This window comes from Orycteropus afer, unplaced genomic scaffold (assembly GCF_000298275.1).
Source record: "Orycteropus afer afer isolate SDZICR_OR568_19922 unplaced genomic scaffold, OryAfe1.0 scaffold00857, whole genome shotgun sequence".
Taxonomy (NCBI): Eukaryota; Metazoa; Chordata; class Mammalia; order Tubulidentata; family Orycteropodidae; genus Orycteropus; species Orycteropus afer.
Window position 1 is genome coordinate 244290 of NW_006922444.1, and position 22109 is coordinate 266398.

The window sequence follows — 22109 nt, forward strand, 5'->3', positions numbered from 1 at the left end:
CCAGAGGCTCCCTCATTGGACAACACAGCGTTAGGGAACTGTGTTGCGAAATTCTGTTATCCCAGTCTCCCTGAATCTTGTTTCTAATTTAAAAAACAAAACAAAACAAAAGAACTGTCTGTGGAGGACAGATTTAGGTGGAGAGTTTGTGTGTGGAGGGGGATCATCTTTAATCCAGCATTTCTTTAATTTCAGTGTTTCCTTCCTTTCATGTTGATGCAGTGAGTGGCTGCAAGCTTAGCTTGGGAAGGACAGGACAGGAAAGGCACACCAGTCACTAAGGCTGCCCATGGAATGCTCCGGCGTGGGCTTTCCTGGTTTCTGGTGAGAGGATTGGCCTTCTCAGTGGCATTTTAAACCGACTCCAGCAAGAGTGAGAACTTGCATGTGTGAGGCTCGGGTTCCGTTCTTGGCCAGTGTGCCTCACGTGCAGTCACTGCCCTTCCGTTGCTGGAGGCTTGCGTGCCCTCTGCTGCTGACCAGCTGTCAGCAGGGCTCCTGACTCAGACGGCCTTGGGAGAAAGGCCTGGGGACCTGCTTCTGGAAGTCAGCCAGTGGAAGACCGCTGGATCCCAAGGGCCCACTGCTCAGTGAATCACGGGTGTGGGTCAGGAGTAGGCATTGATTTCACTGTGTGTGGGGTGGCCATGAGCTGGGGGGCTGACTTGCCAGCAGCTCACAACAACATCAGTGGAGAGGGCGTGGCAGGAATGCAGCTGGGCCCAGAAGTGCCTTCTCTGCCCATCTCATCTTTGCTTCCCTGGGCTTCTGTGCCATTGTCCTTCTTGGCAGACTTCCTGTTCCCTGGTGTGAAGTCCATGTGATGGGCAGATGTCTGCTCACAGCTCCCAGTCCCATGTGACAGTCTCACCCACACAGTCTCTCTCACTTTCCAGCTTCCACTCCTGTTCCCAGGGTAAGGAACCTGGTCCATCTTGGGTCTGCAGGGGCTAGGAGGAGGTTATCTTGAACAAACAAGGTGACTCACTCTGAGGATGTGGAGGGGCACCTCTAAGGTGTTGTCATTGTGGGCTAGGCATGCTCCCCGAGGGATCCACTGAGTCTTCTCTCCACCAGTTCCCTCCCCTGCCCCTTGCCTCTGGATTTGCTTGGCACGAGCTCAGTACCTAGCTCCCAGGGGAGGTGCGATCTTAAGGAGACCACTGGAGCAAATTCTCTCTTTAGTAATCTTGCTTTTAAACATCGGGTGACCAGGTTTTGTTTTGTTTTGTTTTAGACCCTCCTCCTCCAGATGGATCCCCTAACATCACATCTGTCAGTCACAACTCAGTAAAGGTCAAGTTCAGTGGGTTTGAAGCCAGCCACGGGCCCATCAAAGCCTATGCTCTCATTCTCACCACGGGGAAAGGTAAGGAGGGGTCATCACAGGGTAATCAGTGAGTGATGCCAGTGACCGCCTGCCGTTTCTGTGTCCACTGAAGCACGTTCATGGTGCAACACATGTCTGTCTTTTACAGTGTAGCTTACGTTTTGACACGCAGACCTGGAGAGGGTAAGCTGTTTGCCTATGGTGCTAGCTTGGCGAACTTGTGTCAAGGGCTGGATAGCAAATATTTCATGCTATTTAGATCTTAGGCACCTGTTGGAGCTCTTCAGTTCTGTTGTTGTAGCAGGAAAGCAGCCCGTGGCTGTCGAGTTGCTGCTGACTTAAGGCAACCCCATGTATGCAGAGAAGCAATGGATTCCACAGGGTTTTCACAGTGGTCATCTTTTGGGAGCAGTTTGCCAGGCCTTTCTTCTGCAGTAGTACTGGATGGGTTCAAACCCCCAACCTTTAAGCCACCTGGAGTCCTTAAAAGCAGCCATAGACATTGCAGAAAGAATGAGGGCAACTAACTTCCAATACAGCTCTGCTTACCAAAGAAGTGGTGGGTTGGATTTGGTTCACAGCCATAGTGTGCTCACCTCTGAACTAAGTTTTCCTTCTCTTTTACAACACAGGCTCTTTCAGGTGGCAGAATATTAGTCTTAACCAGTCTTGTTACACACACAGAGACGTGCACACACACGCATCCACGTAATCGTCCCCAGAGCAGATGACTTTTCTTGAAGGGAAGTAGATTCGCATTTATTGGTGTGAACTGAAAAAGATCATCCTTGTAGCTGAGAGAGGAGGTGGCGTAAAGACTGCTGCTTCGTAAAGGTTCTGTTACATTATTTGGCAATAAGAAGGGAATGGTTCGAGGTCATCGTTAATAGCTGCATGTGTGTTCCTTGCACAAGGCCTCAGCCTACAATGCCAAGTTTAGTTTTTTTGGTGACTCTGGAAACTAAATGTGAATGAAGCAGTCCCTCCCATGGCCAGTCTCTCCAGTGGTGTGGCATCCTGGTCTCGATCAAGGTCAAGGCCACATGTTCTGTGAACAATGTGGGAGCCCTGGAAGATGAAGAGTTGGCTGGGGCCATGATTCTGCAGAAGATTTCAAAAAGCAGTGTGACATTGTTCTTTTTCCTTTCTTTTTATTTTGGGTCTGTTTCAAGCTCTTATTCATTTCACTGCAATGATTTTCAACACCTCCCAGGCTCAGAGCTTTGCCGAATGGGAGTGGCGGTGTTGTGTAATGGTCAGACCATCTGCTTCCCCTCTTACGCGATGTGGTCTTGGGAATTCCACTTACTCTTGGTCTAGGAAGCTTCCACAGCCTCAGTAAATGAGCCCACAGGCTCTGAACCACATGGTCTGGATTAGAAATCTGAGGGCCAGGTCTTTAGCTTCCTATGCCTTCATTTCTTCATCTGTGCAATGGGGATAATAAACATAGCTACAATGTTGATGGTACCAACCCATCCAGAGGCATCTCGGAAGACAGGCTCAGCAGTCTGCTTCCAAAAGGTCACAGCCTTGCAAACCCCGTGGAGCGGTTCTGGTCTGCCCAGGTGTGGCCGGTGAAACGGAATTGACTCCACAATAGCTAACAATGACAACAACAAACCTTTGAGATGAGATTATTGCCAGGATATTAAATGAGTTGATACAAGTTAAATCCTTACAACAATGCCTGGTACAGAGAGAAGACGCTGAGAAATGGTCAATATTATCATTATCCCCCTGTGTCATCATTGTTACTTCCATATGTTGGAGATTTGAATCACTATCTGCCAGTTTTCTTAGGTTTTTTTTTTTTAAGAGATGATCACTATTGTCATTATCCCTCAATGTCAACATCATTATATGTATCTGATAATGCATTGATTTAAAATCACCATCTGCCACCCTTTCTTAGGCTTTTATTTCTGTGCACCTTTCTTAGCTGAGTATCCATCGGCAGATGTTTTGAGATACAGATATGAGGATTTCAAAAGTGGGGCCTCAGATACTTACGTGACATACCTCATAACAACAGATGAGAAGAGTCGTTCTCAGGGCTTGTCTGAAGTCTTGAAATATGAAATTGATGTTGGGAACGAGTCAACCACGTGTGGCTATTTCAATGGGAAGTTGGAACCTCTTGGCTCCTATAGGTAATGTCCTCTGGTTCTTGCTCTTGGGGGGCTGATCCCCATGAGTACAAAGCTCTGCATGCCTGGAGCAGTGGACACATCTCAGCCACCTCTTTCTTCTCCCTGTCTCCAACAGAGCTTGTGTGGCGGGCTTCACCAATATTACCTTTAACCCTCAAAACCATGGACTCATAGATGGAGCCGAGAGCTACGTGTCCTTCAGTAACTACTCAGATGCTGTTTTCTTGCCCCAGGATCCAGGTAGAGGAAAAACAACAGTGCTCTTGGCACTCAGTGGGTTTTTTCTTAAACTGTGTCCACAGAAGGCCCAGTGTCTGTTCCTCCTCTGGGCCCCAGGATGGTTGGCATGCCAGGCTATCCTCTCCCAGAACATGAGAGATCACTTGGCCTCCCCGGCTTAGTTCTGAGGTCACTGACAGTCTTCCCACACCCCAGACACACTGTTCACCTCTGAATGCCTAGTGCACCTCCAGCCTACAACACCTGTTTAGTCCTGTTGTTTCCAGAGGCGTGTGCCTGTGTGCCAGCCACGTCTGTGAAGTTCAGCAGGTGGAGTCCTGGGCCGGCTGCTGGTGCAGCAGGTGGTCCTGTGTGAACACCTCTTGAAGTGCCTCCTGTTTGGGCTTTTCCCAGGTGTCATCTGTGGAGCAGTGTTTGGCTGTATCTTTGGTGCCCTGGTCATTGTGGCTGTGGGAGGCTTCATCTTCTGGAGAAAGAAAAGGTGACTGATGACTGCTTATGTTAATAATAATAATCACTATAAAAACGGTTGCTGCAGAGTTGATTCCACCTCCTGGTGGCCTCACGTGTGTCAGAGTAGAACTGTGCTCCATAGGATTTTCAGAGGCTGATCTTTTTTGGAATCAGATTACCAGGACTTCCTTCCCAGACATCTATGGGTGGAGTGGATTTGAACCACCAGCCTTTTGGTTTGTAGGCACATGTGTTTAAAATTTCAAACCTTCCTCAAAGTGGACGCAATAGTATAATGAGCCCCATATTCCCACTACGTATGGAAATTAAACAACACACTAGTAAACTCCCAGTGGGTCAGGGAAGAAATCACAAATTTCGTAGAGTCAAATGAAAATGAAAGCACAACAGACCAAAACTTAAGTGAAGGCCGAGCTCAGGGGGAACCTTCCAGCAATAAATGGCTGTATAAAGAAAGAAGAAAGATTTAAACAGCCTCACTCGACAACATGAGGAACTGGAAAGAGAAGTGCAGAGTAAGTGTAAAGCCAAAGAAGGGACATAATAGAGGTCAGAGGAGAAATAATTAACCCAAAACAGAACAACAATAGATGTAAGATGCCCTTGAAAGCAGGGAAACCCAGAATCAACCTTGTTTTGTCTAATGGTTCTTTTTTTCTTCCAAACAGGAAAGATGCAAAGAACAATGAAGTGTCCTTTTCTCAAATTAAGTAAGTCTCCATGAGAGCTCCAGGTGAAGTTTTCCTCCCTGCTCTGTTCGGTGACAATCTGCAGAATGTTTGATGGGTGGAACTTCCTGTCATTTCTCCTGATTGACATATTTAGCCATAGGGATCTGGAAGTTGTTGCTTTATTACTGTGCAAGGAATTTATGTTTGATTAATTTCCTGAGGCTGTTTGCCTTGCCATATGCTACTGACAAATGTATATTTTGTGATGAGATTCTTATTTATTTGTTATATTGCAATAAATAGGTTACCAGGATATAGAGGGATAGAGGAACTTAATGTTATAAAGCCGGTTGGTTACATACCTCAGCCTAGAAATCAGATCACCTCTGTATCAGTGTTTTGTAAATGATATCACAGTGTGCACCCCCCCCCATTATAGTCTGGGTTTTGTTCTTTTGGGAAGGTGTCTACTGTTGTCTCCAGAGTCATGGCTGAGTCAATGTTTCTCATTGTTTCTTTTCTTTCCCTTTCTGTGATGAAGACCTAAAAAGTGAGTAAAATCTTTTTCCTTTTTTTTTAATTACTTGTGTTTTTCTACTTTGATATGAACTCTGCTGAATGCAAAAAACCTCAAAGTTGTTTTGTTTTCTTAGATCGAAGTTACTCAAAGTGGAACATTTTGAGACCTACTTTAAGAAGCAGCAGGCTGACTCCAACTGCGGGTTTGCAGAAGAATACGAAGTATGTGGTTGTCCATAGTGTGTTTGTGATTGCTCTGTAGTGTGCTTTTCTGGAAGGCTGGCAGACCTCTCATTTTGGTTTGAATGATGAAGCTTTGGGTAAGAGGAAAGAGACCCTGTTAGAGTAGGGAGAGGCATTCTTGCATCTCCCTGGAAGCCCCACTGTGGTCACATCAGCTGTAGTTCTAGTAGTCGTTGTTAGCTGCCATTGAGCCAGTCCGGACTAATGGTGACCTCATATGTGCAGAGTAGAACAGCTCCATAGGCTTTCAAAGCTGTAACCTTTTGGAAGCAGATCGTCAGACCTGTCTTCCAAGGTGCCTGTGGGTATGTTCGAACTGCCAACCTTTCTGTTAGTAGCAAAACTACTTAGGTGTTTGTGCCATCCAAGAAACTTGTTTTTAGTGGACAGTGTATTTAATCTTACTGATATCTGAAGTTTATCCAGATAGTAGAGCAAGTGGGAATTCAAGCTAGGGAGCTATTAGCTAGAGTAATTAGGATGCTCTCTGAATTGATGCATTTGAATTATGGTGTTGATGAAGAATATGGAATATACCATGGACTGCCAGAAGAATGAACAGATCTGGCTTGGAAGAAGTATAGCCAGAATGCTCCTTAGAAGTGAGAATGGCCAGACTTCATCTCTTGTAGTTTGGTCTTGTTATCAGGGGGGCCCAGTCCTCAGAGAAGGACGTCATGGTTAGTAAATGCCAAAGGGACAAGGGGGTGGCATCTTCTCACCTCCTCTAACTACACAAGAGGAAGACAGAATCACCAGCAGCAGCTGAAAGCATGTTCTTATGAGGCCAGACATGCCGCCACCTTCCAGCCCCCTTACTAATCTTGACACCAACCCGTGGCACCCACCACCTCTCTGCTGGGTTTGATAATTTGCTGCAGTGGCCACACACAACTCATAGATTCTGGGGGGTAATAGGGAAGCACCAGACTATAATTCAAGTTCAGGAACACGGTCAGTCTCTCTCAGCAGCCGGCCATCTTTCTCAGCAGCACATCTCTCTCAGTCGGCAATCAGAGATTCCTTCTGCCTCTAGGAGGGCTCCTTTTAAGCCTGGCAGAGTGGCAAAACTAACCAGTTCCAACATCAGAATTCTACACGCCTGAGAGAGAGTGTGTATCTTCCGAACTACCCAGAAGATTCCTTCGTGTTGCCCCAGGTGGGTGGCTTTAACAAGCAGCTCTACTCAGTGCTCATGGCAAAGTGGGAAGTATAAAGCCTATGGCTGGAAGAGCTGGACCATGTAGTTTACTACACCCCACAGTAAAGTGGAGGGTCAGCAGAAGGGCGGGAGACCCTCAACGCGATGGATTGACACAGGGACTGGAGCAACGGGCTCAAGCATAGCAAGGATCATGAGGACGGTGCAGGACTGGGCGGTGTTTCATTCTGTTGTACCCAGGGTTGCTCTCAGTCAGATCCAACTTGATGGCACCGAACAGTAACAGCATATGAGCTGGAAATAAACCAGATGAGATGCTTTGGGGTCTGGGGCTGAAGAGCTGTGTGGTTGGTGTTGACCATGGAGATTCCATGAGCTCTGCAGGGCTTTCTGCCTTGCAGGCCATCACATGCTTTACTCTAGGCAGCCCGGGAGCAACCCTGCTTAGAATCAGCTGCGCACATTTGTCCTTTGTGGGCTGCCCCTGCTATGAGTCTCTGTCTTTATTGAAATCCTTCTTACCACTTGTATCAGTTTCCTAGGGTTTCTGCAACAAATTACTGCAAATCTAGTGGCTAAAACAATAGAAATTTACTCTCTCATAGTTCTGAAGGTCAAAAGCCAGACATCAAAGTGTTACCAGGGTGTCATTCCCTCTGAAGGCTTTCAGGAAGAACCCTTCCTTGCCTCTCCCAGCTTCTGGTAGCTCCTAGTGTTCCTTGGCTTGTGGCTGCATCACTCCTGTCCTTTCTTTGATCTTCACATGTCTGTCTTCTCTTCTCTCTGGGTCTCTTCTCTGTGTGTCTCTTGTAAGGACACTTGTCATTGGATTTAGGATCTATCCAGATCTGATCGCATCTAAGATCCCTGTAGGTTGTAGGCTCCTTGACGGCAAGGACTGTCCTTTTTCTTTTCTTTTTAAAAATGATTTATTGTTATTATTTTTGGTGAAAATATACACAGCAAAGCATGTACCACTTCATCAGTTTCTACATGTATCCTTCAGTGGCATTGGTTATATTCTATAAGTTGTGCCACCTTTCTCAACAAATTTTTCCAAACTTTTCACCATCATTAACACAAACACATTGCCCTCTTAAGCTTCTCAACTATCTTTTTGAATTGCTGTTGTCAATTTGATCACATATAGATAATTCTTGCAAAAGAGTATTATGCTTAATGCAGACATTATTTTCTAATTAGCCTAAGCGGTTCAAAGATGACTTCAGGGGATAGTTTTGGTTCAAAGCTTAAAAATTTCCTTAGGGTAATCGTTCAAGAGGGTTATTCAGCCTCAGTGGCTCCAGAAATTCTGGATTCTGTGAGAATTTTCAATTCTATTCCATGTTTTCCCCCTTTTGATCATGATTCTTCTATAAAATCCTGGATCTAAATGTTCCATAATAGTAGCTGGATACCATCTAGTTCTTCTGGGCTCTCATGGTAAAGCAGACAGTTGTTCATGGAGGTGATTAGACAAATATTCTATTTCCTCGGTGATCCTGCCCCTCCATCTTCCTCTGGTGTTCTCAGTAAATGGACACTAATTGTTGTGCCTTAAATGGCAGCTCTGACAGTTTTAAGAGCCCAGGCAGTATACAGCGAACTAGGAGGTTGAATGGAAGCACCAAAATAAATATTAGGCCACTTGACTGGAATGTCCCACAAAACTGTTAGCCTAAGCCTTTGAACTGATGTTCTTGTCTTTTAACTTTTGCATTTCATTTGTTCTGTCACGTTCTGCTCAGTAAATAGTATCATCTAAAGACTAAATGAAAGCTCACTTACTTTGTTTGTAGGACTTGAAGCTCGTTGGAATTAGTCAACCCAAATATGCAGCTGAATTGGCTGAGAATAGAGGAAAAAACCGCTATAATAATGTTCTGCCCTGTAAGTGTCTTTATCCACAATATCTTCTCTCTTTCTGGCAGTAGAGAGGGTGTGGGAGTCCTTACCTGTAAAATACTAAGTTATGCATTTTCAAGACGCAATGGATGCTTGGTGTTGCCATTTTATGTTTCTTTTGTTTTTCTCTTGTGTGCAACTTTCCTAAAATGTTTGCTCCTAATGAATTCTTTTCTTTCATTGCTACAGATGATATTTCCCGTGTCAAACTTTCAGTCCAGACCCATTCAGCTGACGACTACATAAATGCAAACTACATGCCTGTAAGTGGGGAGATGTTCCCACAGCTCTGGTGTGTGTTGAGAAAATCTCCCCAGCTCCACTTTGTTTTTGTGTTTTGGATTAATATGTGTTGCTTTCCATTTTTAGGGCTACCATTCCAAGAAAGACTTCATTGCCACACAAGGGCCTTTGCCCAACACCTTGAAAGACTTTTGGCGTATGGTATGGGAGAAAAATGTATACGCCATTGTTATGTTAACCAAATGTGTTGAACAAGGAAGGGTAAGTGTCATAAAAACACTTGTCTTTTGTAGGGGGAAAAAAAAATAAAACACTCCTTCAAACATTTGTATCTCTATCCTTAGAGCTTATTTTCTGTCTTTTCCTCATAAGAGAAAAGGTGAAAAAGAATTATATTTTGTTAGTGTCTTTCTTTGTGGGCGTATAGCATGTTGTCTACTCTTAAAACCCTGCAGTTGGAGTTATTAAATTTAGGACTTGGGTTAGCTCCCAGGGTTGGAGCAAGAAAGCCCATCTTACTGGACAATTAGCTGTTTAATCTGTGACAGGAGAGATTCGACCAACTTGGCTTTTAGCACCCTTTCGTGATACCCTGGAATCTCCCTGCCACTTCCACCAAAGATAAGATTTATTCTGATAATAAAGTTCCATGTTTCCATAAATGGATAAAAAGAGAATTGAAAACTGCATGATAACTTCAAGAATTCTGTGTCAGAGAAATAGTGCCCAACATTGCTTGGTGAATTTTTTTTCATGTAGATTCATTACTTGAGGAATAGGATAGGAAGCTCTTCCATGACCCAGTGGTTTTCAAACTTAAACACACATCAGAATCACTCGGAGGACAGTTTCATGCCCCAGAGTCTCTACTTCAGAAGGTCTGGAGTGGCGCCTGGGGGTTGCATTTCTGGCAATCCCCAGGTGACGCTGGTGGCTGTCGACACTTTGGGCAGCACTGCCCTAGGTGATGGTGGGAACCTGACGGCATAATTTCCTTAATGTTCTTTATTTTACCTTAATTGAGCAGATGTTTGTTTAGCACCAACTATGTCCCTGTGGTAAGGGCTACATGAGAAGGAGGGAAAGATAAAAAGGGTAAGAGATGGTTCCCACGTCTACATTGCTTGTGATGCAGAACGGGTTGGGTTCTGTACCCCCTTAGTGCATCGGAAAACAAGCTGTTATGGAAATAAAAACAGCATTGCTTTATGAAGGCAAGTCAACTTCATGGTGCTGTTGAGTTCAGGCCTAGCACATGGAAGACCCCTATAAATATCTGTTAAACACGTGAGAGTGACGTGGTGAAATTAACGGAAGCCATGAAGATGAATTTAGGTGGATCACTGTTTATCTCAAGTCAGGATAACAGTGGGTGTTACTGATGCTGGGTAAAAGGAGAAGGGAACTAACAAATTCTAGGTGGCTTTTATGCACTATGTACTCTGTGTTAGTATCCATAATTACCAGTTTATAGATGGGGAAACTGAGGCCTAGAGAGTTAAAAAACTTGCCTGTAAAGGAGCCACAAATATTTAGCTGATAGGAGTCTGAGCTGGGAATCAGCCTTATATCAGTGTGTGTCCAAGTTGTCATGTGGTCCAGAAATTGGCCATTTACAAAATGCAGATCCCTGGACCAGACAGAGTCAGACTCTCAAGATGGGGCCCAGGCATCTTTTTTTATTTTTTATTTTAACAAAATAGACCGCCCCAGATGAGTCAGGTTGACAGCTAGGTTTGAAAACCACCATAGGTTTCCAAGATGGTATCACTACAGAAATATATTGCCCAATCTTCCTTCTGAGGAGTGGCTGGAAGGTTTGAACTATCAGCCTTCTGGTTAGGGGTCAAATGTCTTAGGCACTATGCCACCAAAGCTCTTTTTTTTTTTGCAGTAGAGAGTACATCTCGGAAAGTTGAGGGTTTCTTTTTAAATTTTATTTTTAAAGGTTATTTTCCAAATAAGGACTAAGATATTTTCAGACAGCAGCAAAAGTTTACTGATTTTCATTTCCCTTCATATCTGTGTGTCAATTTTATCAAAATCAAAGACCCCATCATGACTTTGTTTGATCTTCTTTATTGATGTTTGTATAGTTATTGGTTGCAGTTGGTGTATATCTGAAAGTATTGGGAAAGTTCCTATTTCTTCTAGTTGCTCGGGGTTATGGGTCATCAGCTAACAGTTGTGGAGTGGCTGCTGCAGGGGCCAAACAGGACTGCATCCCATGTGATGAGACGACTGCTCCACTCTAAGGCCAAATTCCCGGGCGGAAATGTCGGCCCAGTGCTGCCGGATTTTCTGATCTTTCCAGAGAAGCCAGAAATCTGGGTTTTTAAAAATGCAAAATCTACCATGGCAGATGGTGTGATCTGCATCTTTGTGTAAAAGTGTAATTTTGTTGTAGACCAAATGTGAGGAGTACTGGCCCTCTAAGAAGGCTCATGACTACGGGGACATAACTGTGGCAATGACGTCAGAAATTGTTCTTCCGGAATGGACCATCAGAGATTTCACCATCAAAAATGTAAGTAAGAGGCCAGGGTGCCTAAATCTGAGCTGTTGGTAGTTGCCGTCCGGTCGATTCTGACTCATGGCGTTACTGGGCACAACCGTGTGACGTTGAGGAAGCAGATCACTAGGCTGAGTGAGTTTGAACCACCAGCCTTTAGGCCAGGGACCTTAAATCGCATATAAAATTACCATACTAATTTTGGGGTGACAGTTTTTTATGCATCAGAAGACTTTTGCTTTCTTCTTGGTATACAATAATCCATACTTACGTATACCTCTGGGAGCTCTGGTGGTGTAGTACCTAAAGCACTTGACTGCTAACTGGAAGGCTGGTGGTTCAAACCCACCAGCCACTTCTGGGAAGGAAGACTGGGCAATCTACTTCCGTAGAGATATCACCTCACAAACCCAAAGAGGAGTCTCGCTATGAGTCAAATTGACCTGATGGCAGTGAGTTTGGGTTTTTTTTTTTTTAATTTTTATTTATTTTACATACTCCTCTTGGCAACCCTTTAACTCTTTTTTCTTGAGGGAAATTTTGTAAGTTATACTTGAGTAGAAAGAACCTTAAGAGCGTGGCTCTGCAGCTGTTAACTTCCAGTTTTCAGGTCACGTGCTCAATATTTTCCTTACCAACCATGGCCTTTAGGATTAATGGTGGGAAATGTGGCATCGGGGGTGGCCATTTGTGGTTGGGGGAGTTTGTTGTAACGGTTACATTAACTGGCTTTAGGACATGTGCACATGGCCTCCCTGCCCCACAAAAGTTACTAAAATAAGTCCAGGTAAATGGAGTAGGCTTTCTAGAAAGTCAGACTATGTGCCCTTCTTTTTCTTTTTTTAAGGGAGTTTGAAATAGAAAGGCTCTCTGATGGCACTGCGATTAAAGCATTGGACTGCTATCCAAAAGGTTGGAGGTTCCAACCTATTAGCCACTCTGCAGGAGAAAGATGAGACAGTCTGCTTCCGTAAAGATTTACAGCCTTGGGGCAGTTCTGCTTTCTTCTGTAGGGTTACAGTGAGTCAGAATCAACTCGATGGCAGAGGGTGAAAATAGAGGCAGCACCGTGACCCTGGGATCTAATGCTGAGTCATTTAGCTGCTGTTCTCAATCCCATGCAGTTCACTACTGAGCTGCTGCTTGACCCCACTTGTCTTTTTAATACGTTAGGCAGCCTTTCTCTCTGAATCAAGCCTCTTTCCTTGGCCTCCAGATCCAGACAAGTGAGAGTCACCCCCTGCGACAGTTCCATTTCACCTCCTGGCCGGACCACGGTGTTCCTGACACCACTGACCTGCTCATCAATTTCCGGTACCTGGTTCGTGACTACATGAAGCAGAGTCCTCCTGAGACGCCTATTCTGGTGCATTGCAGGTATGTAGATGGCACACTGTGTATGTGGGGGGTCCTTGGGGTTTTAACGTGACAATTTGAACATGTGAAGTGTATGTTTATGAGCATGTTAGAAGAGCAAGGAATAAGGGGTAATTCAATGGGCATTTACAAACCCAAGCAAAGTGTAGATAAGGGAGGGGCCGGCGATGGTTCAGTGGCAGAACTCTCCCCTTTCACGCTTGAGACCTGAGTTTGATTCCTGGCCGGGGCTCCTCGTGCGTGGCTGCCACCTGTCTGACAGCAGAGGCTTGTGTGCTGCTGTGATGCTGCACAGGTTTCAGGGGAGCTTTTAGACTAAGACGGACTAGGAAGGAAGACGTGGTGATCTGCTTCCAAAAATCAGCCAGTGGAAACCCTGTGGGTCACAGTGGGCCAGACTCCAGCCGACAATGAGGATAGGGCAGGACGAGGCAGCACTTCATTCCACTGTGCATGGGGTCCCTGTGAGTCGGGGGTCAACTTGACAGCAGTAAACAACAACATGGATAAGGGACCATGGACTTCCTAAGCCCTGAGACTCTAGAACAGAGGTTGTAAACTCCGGCCGATAGGCCAAATTTGGTCAGGTGCCTGCTTTTGTAAATGGTTTTATCGAACATGGCCGTGCCTGTTTGTTCATTTCATTTTGCCTGTGATTGCTTTCATGTTCAGTGGGAGAGCTGAGTAGTTACGACAGAGACTATATGGTCTGAAAAGCCAAAAAGTATTTACTCTCTCACCATTTGCAGAAAAAGTTTGCCAACTCCTGCTCTAGAACAATAAAGGAGTTAGCTTTCAAGCAAAAAGGATCGGTTTAGGACAGCAAGAATGAATGGAACTGAGGATCAAGAGGCTGTGGGGAAGTGTTTTATTTGTGACATTCAACTCAGCAGTAAGGTTAGCCCTTGGGCCCCAGTCCCAAGCCAATGTGGTCTGACGGGCTGAAGTGAGTCTTTGCAATTGAGCAAATGTTTCATGGACTGGGCATTACCCTCAAGAGCTTGCAGTCTAGGGTGATAGTGGAGGAGCTCAGGATGCGTTTACCAGTGACACTCACGGAGTGTGCACAGGAGAGGAAGCCCAACCTGCTGTCGCTGGTAGAGAGGGAGACCTTGAGTCTGCGTGGGGAGAGTTGGGAGTGCTACGGTAGACGCGACCCAGCGAGATGTGCGTATTTCTTCTGTCTTTCAGTGCTGGGGTTGGAAGGACAGGTACCTTTATCGCCATTGATCGTCTTATCTATCAGATGGAGAACGAAAACACTGTGGATGTGTATGGCATTGTGTACGACCTTCGAATGCACAGGCCTTTAATGGTGCAAACAGAGGTGAGGCCAAGATCTGTGCTCAACAGTCCACCCTTCCCAACCATTTGCAGAAGATTGCATTGTGTCATACACTTGTGTTAAATTATTTTTAATAATTTAAAATTACACCTTTGTGGCTCTTGATTGTGAGGTAACACTGGATTTCTTTTATGGACCCTGAGTTGATTGGAATTGAATTATCCTATACATATGAGAGGGAGCTCTGGTGGCATAGTGCCTAAGGATTTGACTGCCAGCCAAAAGGTTGGCAGTTCAAACCCACCAGCCATGCTGTGGAAGGAAGACTGGGCAGTCTACTTCCATAAAGATGTACTGCCTTGGAAACCCAAAGGAGGTCACTGTGAGTCGGAGCTCTGGTGGTGCAGTTGGTTAGGCCATTTGGCTGCTAACCAAAAGATTGGCAGTTCGAACCTACCAGCTGCTCCATGGGACAAAGATGAAGCCACTTGTCCCTTTTACAGCCTTGGAAACCCTATTGGGCAGTTCTAGTCTGTCCTATAGGGTCACTATGAGTTGGAATTGACTCATGGCAGTGGGTTTACACATATGAGACATTAGTGGCTCAGGGTGGAATTCTCACCATCCCTGTGGGAGACCTGCATTTAGTTTCTGGCCAGTGTGCCTCATACACTGTCACCATCTATAAGTGGAGGCTCATGTATGGGTGTGATGCCGAACAGATTTCAGGAGAGCTTCCAGACTAGGAGAGACTAGGAGGAAAGGCCTGGGCATTGACATCAGAAAATCGGCCAGGGAAAATCGTATGGATCAGTGCAGTCTCATCCGCAGCCAGTCACAGGGAGGGCGCAGGACCGGGCAGCGTTTCGTGCTGTTGTACGTGGGATTGCCATGATTTGGGGTTGACTCAATGGCAGCTGACAGGGACATAGGAACAGTGGCATCAGTGTGGAGCAACCGACCAAGATAATATTCCGATTCTTTAACTTGCTGCCGCTGGGTCAATAATTTCAGCAAGCCTCTGAACTTTGATTTCCCAGTCTAAACTTCGTGGCAGTTTTGTTCTTTGTTTCTAATATCTGGCCATCCTTAAAATAAGCTAACAAAGCAGATTTATCAATCGTTAATGATAATGCTGCTTTAAGCACTGATGAGGCAGCATCTCCTCAACCAGCTTAAGTGATCCCGTGTTACAGAAAGTAAATTATCACAGCTATGCAACAACTGCTGACCAGTTGAGAAAATACGTGCTTAATATCCACAGTGTCATTTGTGTAAGGCCACTGAACTTGGCTTTCTCTGAAATGTTCCTGATGAACAGTGTTTTTGGCCTGCTCTTTGAAGAATATATTGGAAAGTAACTGCCCTCCAAGCTGAATATACCTGGGTCAGGAGGAGAGCAGAATCGTAATTTTGTATCAGACGGTCTCATTGTACCATTTTTGAACTCTGTAAATATGTGTGGTATTTTTGAGTCTGGCAGGGAATGTTCCAGAGGCCTGCATACGTTGTGTGCTTTGAGGAAGTGTGTGGTTGTGGTGGAAAGAGTGGAATCACCTCCTGCATTGGTCAGAAGAAAGATTTTCTTTTTTCTGCTACAATTCTGTACAGTAGCATTTCTCCAAGGACCCTTGGTGGCTCAGGCTCAGAGCTCAGCTGCTGACGGAAAGGTTGGTGATTGAACCCACCAGCTGCTCTGCAGGGAAGGATATGGCAGTCTGCTTCTGTGAAGATTTACAGCCTTGAAAACCATCTAGGCAGTTGGGCGCTACCCTGTAGGGTTGCTTAGGAGTCAGAATTGACTCCATGGCAGTCAGGTTTATAGGAATGCTTTGCCAGCCTTTGATCCTTTTTTGTACCACATAAAAATCCTGTGCCTATCTACAAGTTCTTTTCTTCTCCCTGTTTTAGATTTTGAAAATAATACTTGTTCATATGAAAAAAATTAATAATACAGGACTACAGAGTATATAGTTCCCTTTTACTTTTTTCCTCCCCAATCTCATTCCCTAGAAATAGCTCTGTGTATAGCTTGGCATAATGTCCTTATGGGGCTCTTTGTGTTTGTCTGTAGAAACACACCCACCCACACAAGTATGGAATAGTTACAAAAATTGGATCCTATTTTGTTCTATAACCCTGCCCCATGAATTCTTCTCTTGTAGCGTCGTGGATACCTTCCTGTGTCAGCATAAACCTCTTCTTCCTCCTTTTAAGTGGCTACTTGCAGATTCTAATATGGGCTCCTAAACTCCACATCACTCACTCCCTTTAGCCCACCCCTGCTGTTGAGAATTACAATTTACATCTTATTCTGCACATCTTCAGTAGCCAAGACGATTTTGTCAGACTTCTTATTGTTTGAATGTGCATGCGTGTGTTTTCGCTCCGGATTGTTCCATTTCCTTCTCCTTGGGGAAGGAGGTGGGGAATATGCTGTCTGGTTGAGAAGGTTGCACCTTTGATATTAAACAACTGTTGAAATATTCTGTATGTTCCCTTCATGTGATCCCAGCTTTCACCGTGATGTTGTCACCTCGTGACGTGTTAACTGAGGTGTTTGTGGTTGGGGGCTTTTCTCTCAGACACATGCTCATTTGAATTCTCTCTTTCCTTGTTCCATCAGGACCAGTATGTTTTCCTCAATCAGTGTGTAGTGGATATTATCAGATCCCAGAAGGACTCAAAGGTGGATCTCATCTACCAGAACACAACGGCAATGACAATCTATGAAAATCTTGCGCCAGTGCCTACGTTTGGCAAGACAAATGGTTACATCGCCTGATTCCCAAGGAAAACCTCTCTGAAGTTAACCCGACCATCACACCCACAGCGAAGGAAAACGCCCTGCTGTTGACATGTTTTTATATGTCTACTATCTTAAATCTTTGTTCTGTTTTGTTCAAACTAATTTTGAGGGCGTGAAGCTGCACATATGTGACATGACATTTGAGAAGTTGGGGCTAGCAGGGGCTGTGGAGGGGTGGTGTGTAGATCAGCCACATTCCTGATGACCAATGGGATGAGTTCACTTTTTTTTTTTTTTTATTTGTTTGTTTCCCTTGAAGATTGTGGAAAACCAGGAAAAGTGAGCTATAGTTTTTTTTTTTTTTCTTCTTTTTTCAAAACAGATTCTTTTTAAAAAGACTATTTTATATGGTTCACATGCTAAAGCCAGGATGGTGTTGGGTTGAATATATTTTAAGTATCAGAGGTCTATTTTTACCTACTGTATCTTGGAATCTAGCTGATGGAAAATACAGAATCGTGGAGGATTATCATGTCGGGAGGGTGGTACCTCTTCCACATGACTTTTCTATTTGAACACGTGCCTTTTCTGAATTATTCTTCCACAGGCAAAACTCAGTAGATGTCTCTATTTTTGTATTGAATCTCATGATTGGAATATACGGAATATTTAAACAGTAGTTTAGGATCCCAGGTTCCACCTTCTCAGTAACATTCCTGCCCTCGTTTGGTGAGAGGAGGTCTCCCCGCTCCCCCGGACCCTTTCACTTCTGTTCTATTTTACTTCCCCTTCCTTCTGACGTTTCCCCAGAGACTCTTCTGTTGGCAGCGTTTTCAGCCCCTGGTTGGGTTACAGTGGGAACTAAGCATCACCTTGAGAATTTCCGAGGAAAGAAGAGAAAACCCTATTGTGACATAATCTCCTTTTCTTGACCCTCTTTTTATCCTTGTTCTAATTTCTGTATTTGGTAAGAAGGACTATTTAAAGGTGCAATATGTGACTTAGTGATTCATGATGCTCTAGGTTTTTAGTAATGTTTTACTCAGGTTGGCATTTTATGTGTGTCTGTGTGTTTCTGTGTGTGTGTGTTTAAAAGCGTGGCAATCTGTGAACACTTCAGTGTGAAAACAGTGTCAAATTAGCCCTTCCTCCCCCCAAATCCACTGGCTTTAGTCTCTCTCTGCCGTGACACATATTGGTATCTACTGTGTATATGTATATATGTATGTGTGTATATACATACATATATGTATACACTAAACTCTCAAAAACAGTCATTTGTATGAGTCAGAATTGAGGTGTACAGAGTTTAAATTTGTATCAAAGATGTAATTATTGTTTTTAAAACCTCTTTTCACTATACTGCTGCTGTAATTACCTTGATTTTTTAAAAATGTAGATTAATTTTTTTTTTTTTTTTTTGGGGTAATTTTTGCTTCAGGTGTATATCCACCAAGATTTTCAGAATTTATGTGGTTTATTTTACTGGTACATAATCTGTAGATTTCTCAAGGCATTAACATGAAAGGATTTGTTTCTTTTTGTTTTATATATTGTGGCTCAGGTGATCTTTTGAAGTTTTGAGTTTCTCCTCCAACAGGCAATGAAGTACACGAGGACTTAGGAAGGAATCACCCAGTCCCTGCAGTCCTGTGGCCGTTGTCCACAGTAATAAATCCTGCTGTAAACTTGGGACAAAGGTGTCCTACTGAAGATGGGGAGCGGGCTTGTCTTCGAGTCCCCTGGTCACTGTCGGTCTGTGGGAACCCAACCCGCCTTCTGATGCTGCCCTGCTCCTCACCTCACTGGCACTTTGATAGCTGTCTGGGCATGTAAATGGGTATTTTGGGCTTATAAAGGGTGAACCACAGAGATGTACAGCCCTTGATGCCCTTCAGAGCTTTAGTGTTCTATGTCTTTTGTTCCCCTTTCCCTTTGAGGTACTGAATGGATGAAAAGGAGAGGTGGTGGGGTGTTCACTTACTTTCCAAGTGAAAATTGCACTTTTTTTGCTGGATCCTTGGCTTTCTTTGGGAGCAAGTGGCTCCTTCAGCGTCAGGCCTTTGAAGGACTGGGCCGATCAGACCAGGAGTGCCCTTGTGGCTCAACGTCGGAGGGGCTTTGGCTCTGTAGGTCTGAATCAGGGAAGTTATACTGTCCCTAGGGTGGAAAGGGAAGCTGGAGTCGAGGGATTGCCCTTCACCCGTGCAGATCTCTGAGAGGTCTGTGACTTTGTTCGGCGACCCTGTGGGCCACACTCTTTCCCACTCCAGTTTGTCTGGAAACCATTGTGATGGGCATAGAAGTATCCGATTCTGTTCAGATGCTTAGCCCTGCCTACCTCTCTAACCTGGAGATGGGGGTTCATGCTGCAGGGAATTCAGAGGAGAGGGCTTGGCCCTGAAAACCCTTCAGATGACTAAAACAACAATAATTATAAGTATACTGTGTTTAAAAAAAAAAACAAAACCAACAAAAGTCAGAAACTACCTGGTATGGGCTTGGGAGGGCAGCGGTCCCAGCCAGCTGCTCTGGGACATCACCTGAGTGCTGGGACAAAGGCTTGTGTGGAGAGGTCTGGAATTCCAGTGGGCAGATTGCACGCAGGTCATGATGCTTCTCTGCAAACTGGAGAGAATGGGGGACAGGGCCAGTGGGCGGGGAGGGTATTCACAGCTCAGTGATGGGAAAGGAAAGACTCACTTATAAATGTAAAGTAAGGGACACGTGCGGTGATGGTTGGCCAGAGGCAAAAGTGCCGTGTTTCTGAGCTTCCACCCCAAACCCCTTCTAGGAACAATGAGCTAACGTTTGGAAAGTGCAGTGGAATCCTGTGGGGCTGGCTGGTGTTTGACATGGGGTCTTTCCTTTGCTTAGTATTTGACAACTCCATGCAGACAAACAGGCAGTGTGTGTGGAGTTGGTAGCAATGAGAGGACTTAAGCTTGGTGGCCAGCTGATGTCTGGGAGTCGGGCCAATACTGTCTTCTGCCAAAAGCAGGGGCTTTTGCCTCCGAAGGAGAATCTAGTGATGGACATTTGGGGTCTGTTCATTGTGGCCATATTGTGACCTCCAGCCAGACTGGCATAATTGACTCCACTGGATTTGTGCTTTGAAAAGTCAGGGGCTCCCGGGGTTGGGTGGGGGTCTCCCATGCAGCTGATTCATGTTTGCTTTCCACGTGGGATGGGAAAGCTTGGTGTTTTCTTTTTAAAATGCTTGATTGCGCTTGTTTCGCTAAACAAGTCTTGGCGACTGATACTGATTTGCCTCAAAAGTCCAAGTTCTGAGTTTTCAGACTACTGTGTAGCAGTTGTGTGTTTAACATACCGTAGCTTTTTCTCCTTCGGGGGCCATAGAAATAGGAAGTATTGATGTGGACTCTAAACTGTAATTTTCTTGTAACTATTTTGGAATGATGCATATTTCTAATGTTTGTTATACTTGTACAGAGTATTGCTGTTGGTTGCTTTTTTTTTTTTTTTTAAAGGAAAAAAATGGCCTGAATAATTTTTTAAAAAGACTTACAAATACCAAATATTAAAAAAAAAAAAAAGAAGTCAACACATTCTGCCTTTGTTTCTTTTTCTTTTCTTTCCCCCTTCCCTACTTAATTTCCATAGGAGCTCCAATAGCGTAGTGCCTAAGGCACTTGACTGCTAACCAGAAGGCTGGCTGTTCAAACCCACCAGCCACTCCTTGGAAAGAAGGTTGGGCAATCTACTTCCATAGTGATACTGCCTCAGAAATCTAAGGAGGGGTCCCTGTGAGTTGGGGCCGACTCGATGGCACATAACAAGAACAACAACTTAATTTCCATATGATTTACCAAGCCTAGACCACTGGCCTGGATGCCATTGGGGCATCTTTAACAAAAACACATTTCCCTTCTGCATTTTCCATACGCAGGTGATGAAGTGAGGAGAGACTTGGAAGAAGTGACTGTGCGTCCTCACATGTTGCATTTGCATTCAAAGGTCTGGGGGCTTCAATCTGCAGGTGGACAGATACCCATTTGGTGGTGGCCTACATGTGCTAGGCAAGTTCTGGGATTTTGAGAGGGACTTCGTTGATGGATTTGAGAATCTTAGAATTGCTGGTGATGCATCGGTTAAACACTCCACTGCTAATGGAACGGTTGGTGGTTGGAACCCACCATTGACTCTGCGGAAGAAGAGACCTGACCATTTGCTCATGTGAAGGTCCTAGGGGACCGGGTGGGGGTAATTTTACTCTGTCACGTAGGGTCACTGTGAGTTGGAATTGACTTGATGGCACACAACAACAACAACAACAACAACATGGCAATTTGGAGTCCTTGGGTGGTGGTGGTGGTGGTGGTGTGCCTTCAAGTTAATTCCAACTCATAGTGACCCTCTACAGTTCATGTGCTTGGCTGCTAAGTGAAAGGTTGGAAGTTCGAGTCTACCTGGAAATGCCTGATGATCTCCCTCTGAAAAATCAGCATGTTTCTACTCTGCTGGACATGGGGTCGCCATGAATTGGAATCAGGCAATTGGTACTGGTAGGGCAATTCAAACTGAAAACAAAAACAACAAACCCGATCCCATTGCTGTTGAATTGATTCCAACTCAGTAATCCTATGGAACAGAGTAGAACTGCCCCTTAGGCTTTCTGTTATTTTTACAGAAGCAGACTGCCACATCTTTTTCTCATGGAGAGACTGGTAGGTTTGAACTACCAACCTTTTGGTTAGTGAGCAAGCACTTAACCACTGTACCATCAGTGCTTGCATTTCATTTCTCTCCCTCCACCCTAGTGCAAACCGTAAGCAGGCTAAGGTGGTTTTGTTTTGATATATCTCATTCTATATATCTGAGTCTAATTAATTAGGTAACAAATTAATTCAACAGCTGTTAGAGTGCCTGCTATGTATACCTCAGTGGTTAGGGTTTAATAGTGAACAAAGCAGACAAAAATCCCTGCCCTCATGGAGCTTACATTCTGATACTGGGAGACAAGCAACATTTGTAAATAAAGTCTTCAGTATCTTAGATGGTGCTAAAGTGGAGAGAAATAACACTTCACACCTTAAGGCACCAACTCATCATTGTCACACCATACATGGTGCAGTTACATCGGGTCTAGGAAAAGGCCCTTCTGTAAAGTGCTTCAACACAACCCCTGCTTTGGGGGAAGTAGACTGTTTGGGCTGTTTGGATAGTAGCAGTGCACACTTCTCAGACCCGTGGTGAATGATTTGTTAGGTGCTGTGGGAAGACAG

The 22109-nt window shown here is 44.6% G+C and overlaps 1 protein-coding gene across 1 annotated transcript in view; it reads left to right on the forward strand.

The window, feature by feature from the left end:
* PTPRJ (protein tyrosine phosphatase receptor type J) overlaps positions 1-16899 on the forward strand; it is a 51724-nt gene extending 34825 nt beyond the window's left edge. Inside the window, exons 10-23 of the mRNA XM_042783311.1 lie at positions 1238-1369; positions 3273-3483; positions 3599-3723; positions 4117-4204; positions 4866-4907; positions 5410-5418; positions 5522-5609; positions 8592-8682; positions 8887-8960; positions 9067-9201; positions 11348-11467; positions 12669-12829; positions 14021-14156; positions 16741-16899. Of these exons, the coding sequence (XP_042639245.1) occupies positions 1238-1369; positions 3273-3483; positions 3599-3723; positions 4117-4204; positions 4866-4907; positions 5410-5418; positions 5522-5609; positions 8592-8682; positions 8887-8960; positions 9067-9201; positions 11348-11467; positions 12669-12829; positions 14021-14156; positions 16741-16899 (1571 nt within the window). The remainder of the gene's footprint in view (positions 1-1237; positions 1370-3272; positions 3484-3598; positions 3724-4116; positions 4205-4865; positions 4908-5409; positions 5419-5521; positions 5610-8591; positions 8683-8886; positions 8961-9066; positions 9202-11347; positions 11468-12668; positions 12830-14020; positions 14157-16740) is intronic.
* The last annotated feature ends 5210 nt before the right edge of the window (positions 16900-22109 follow it).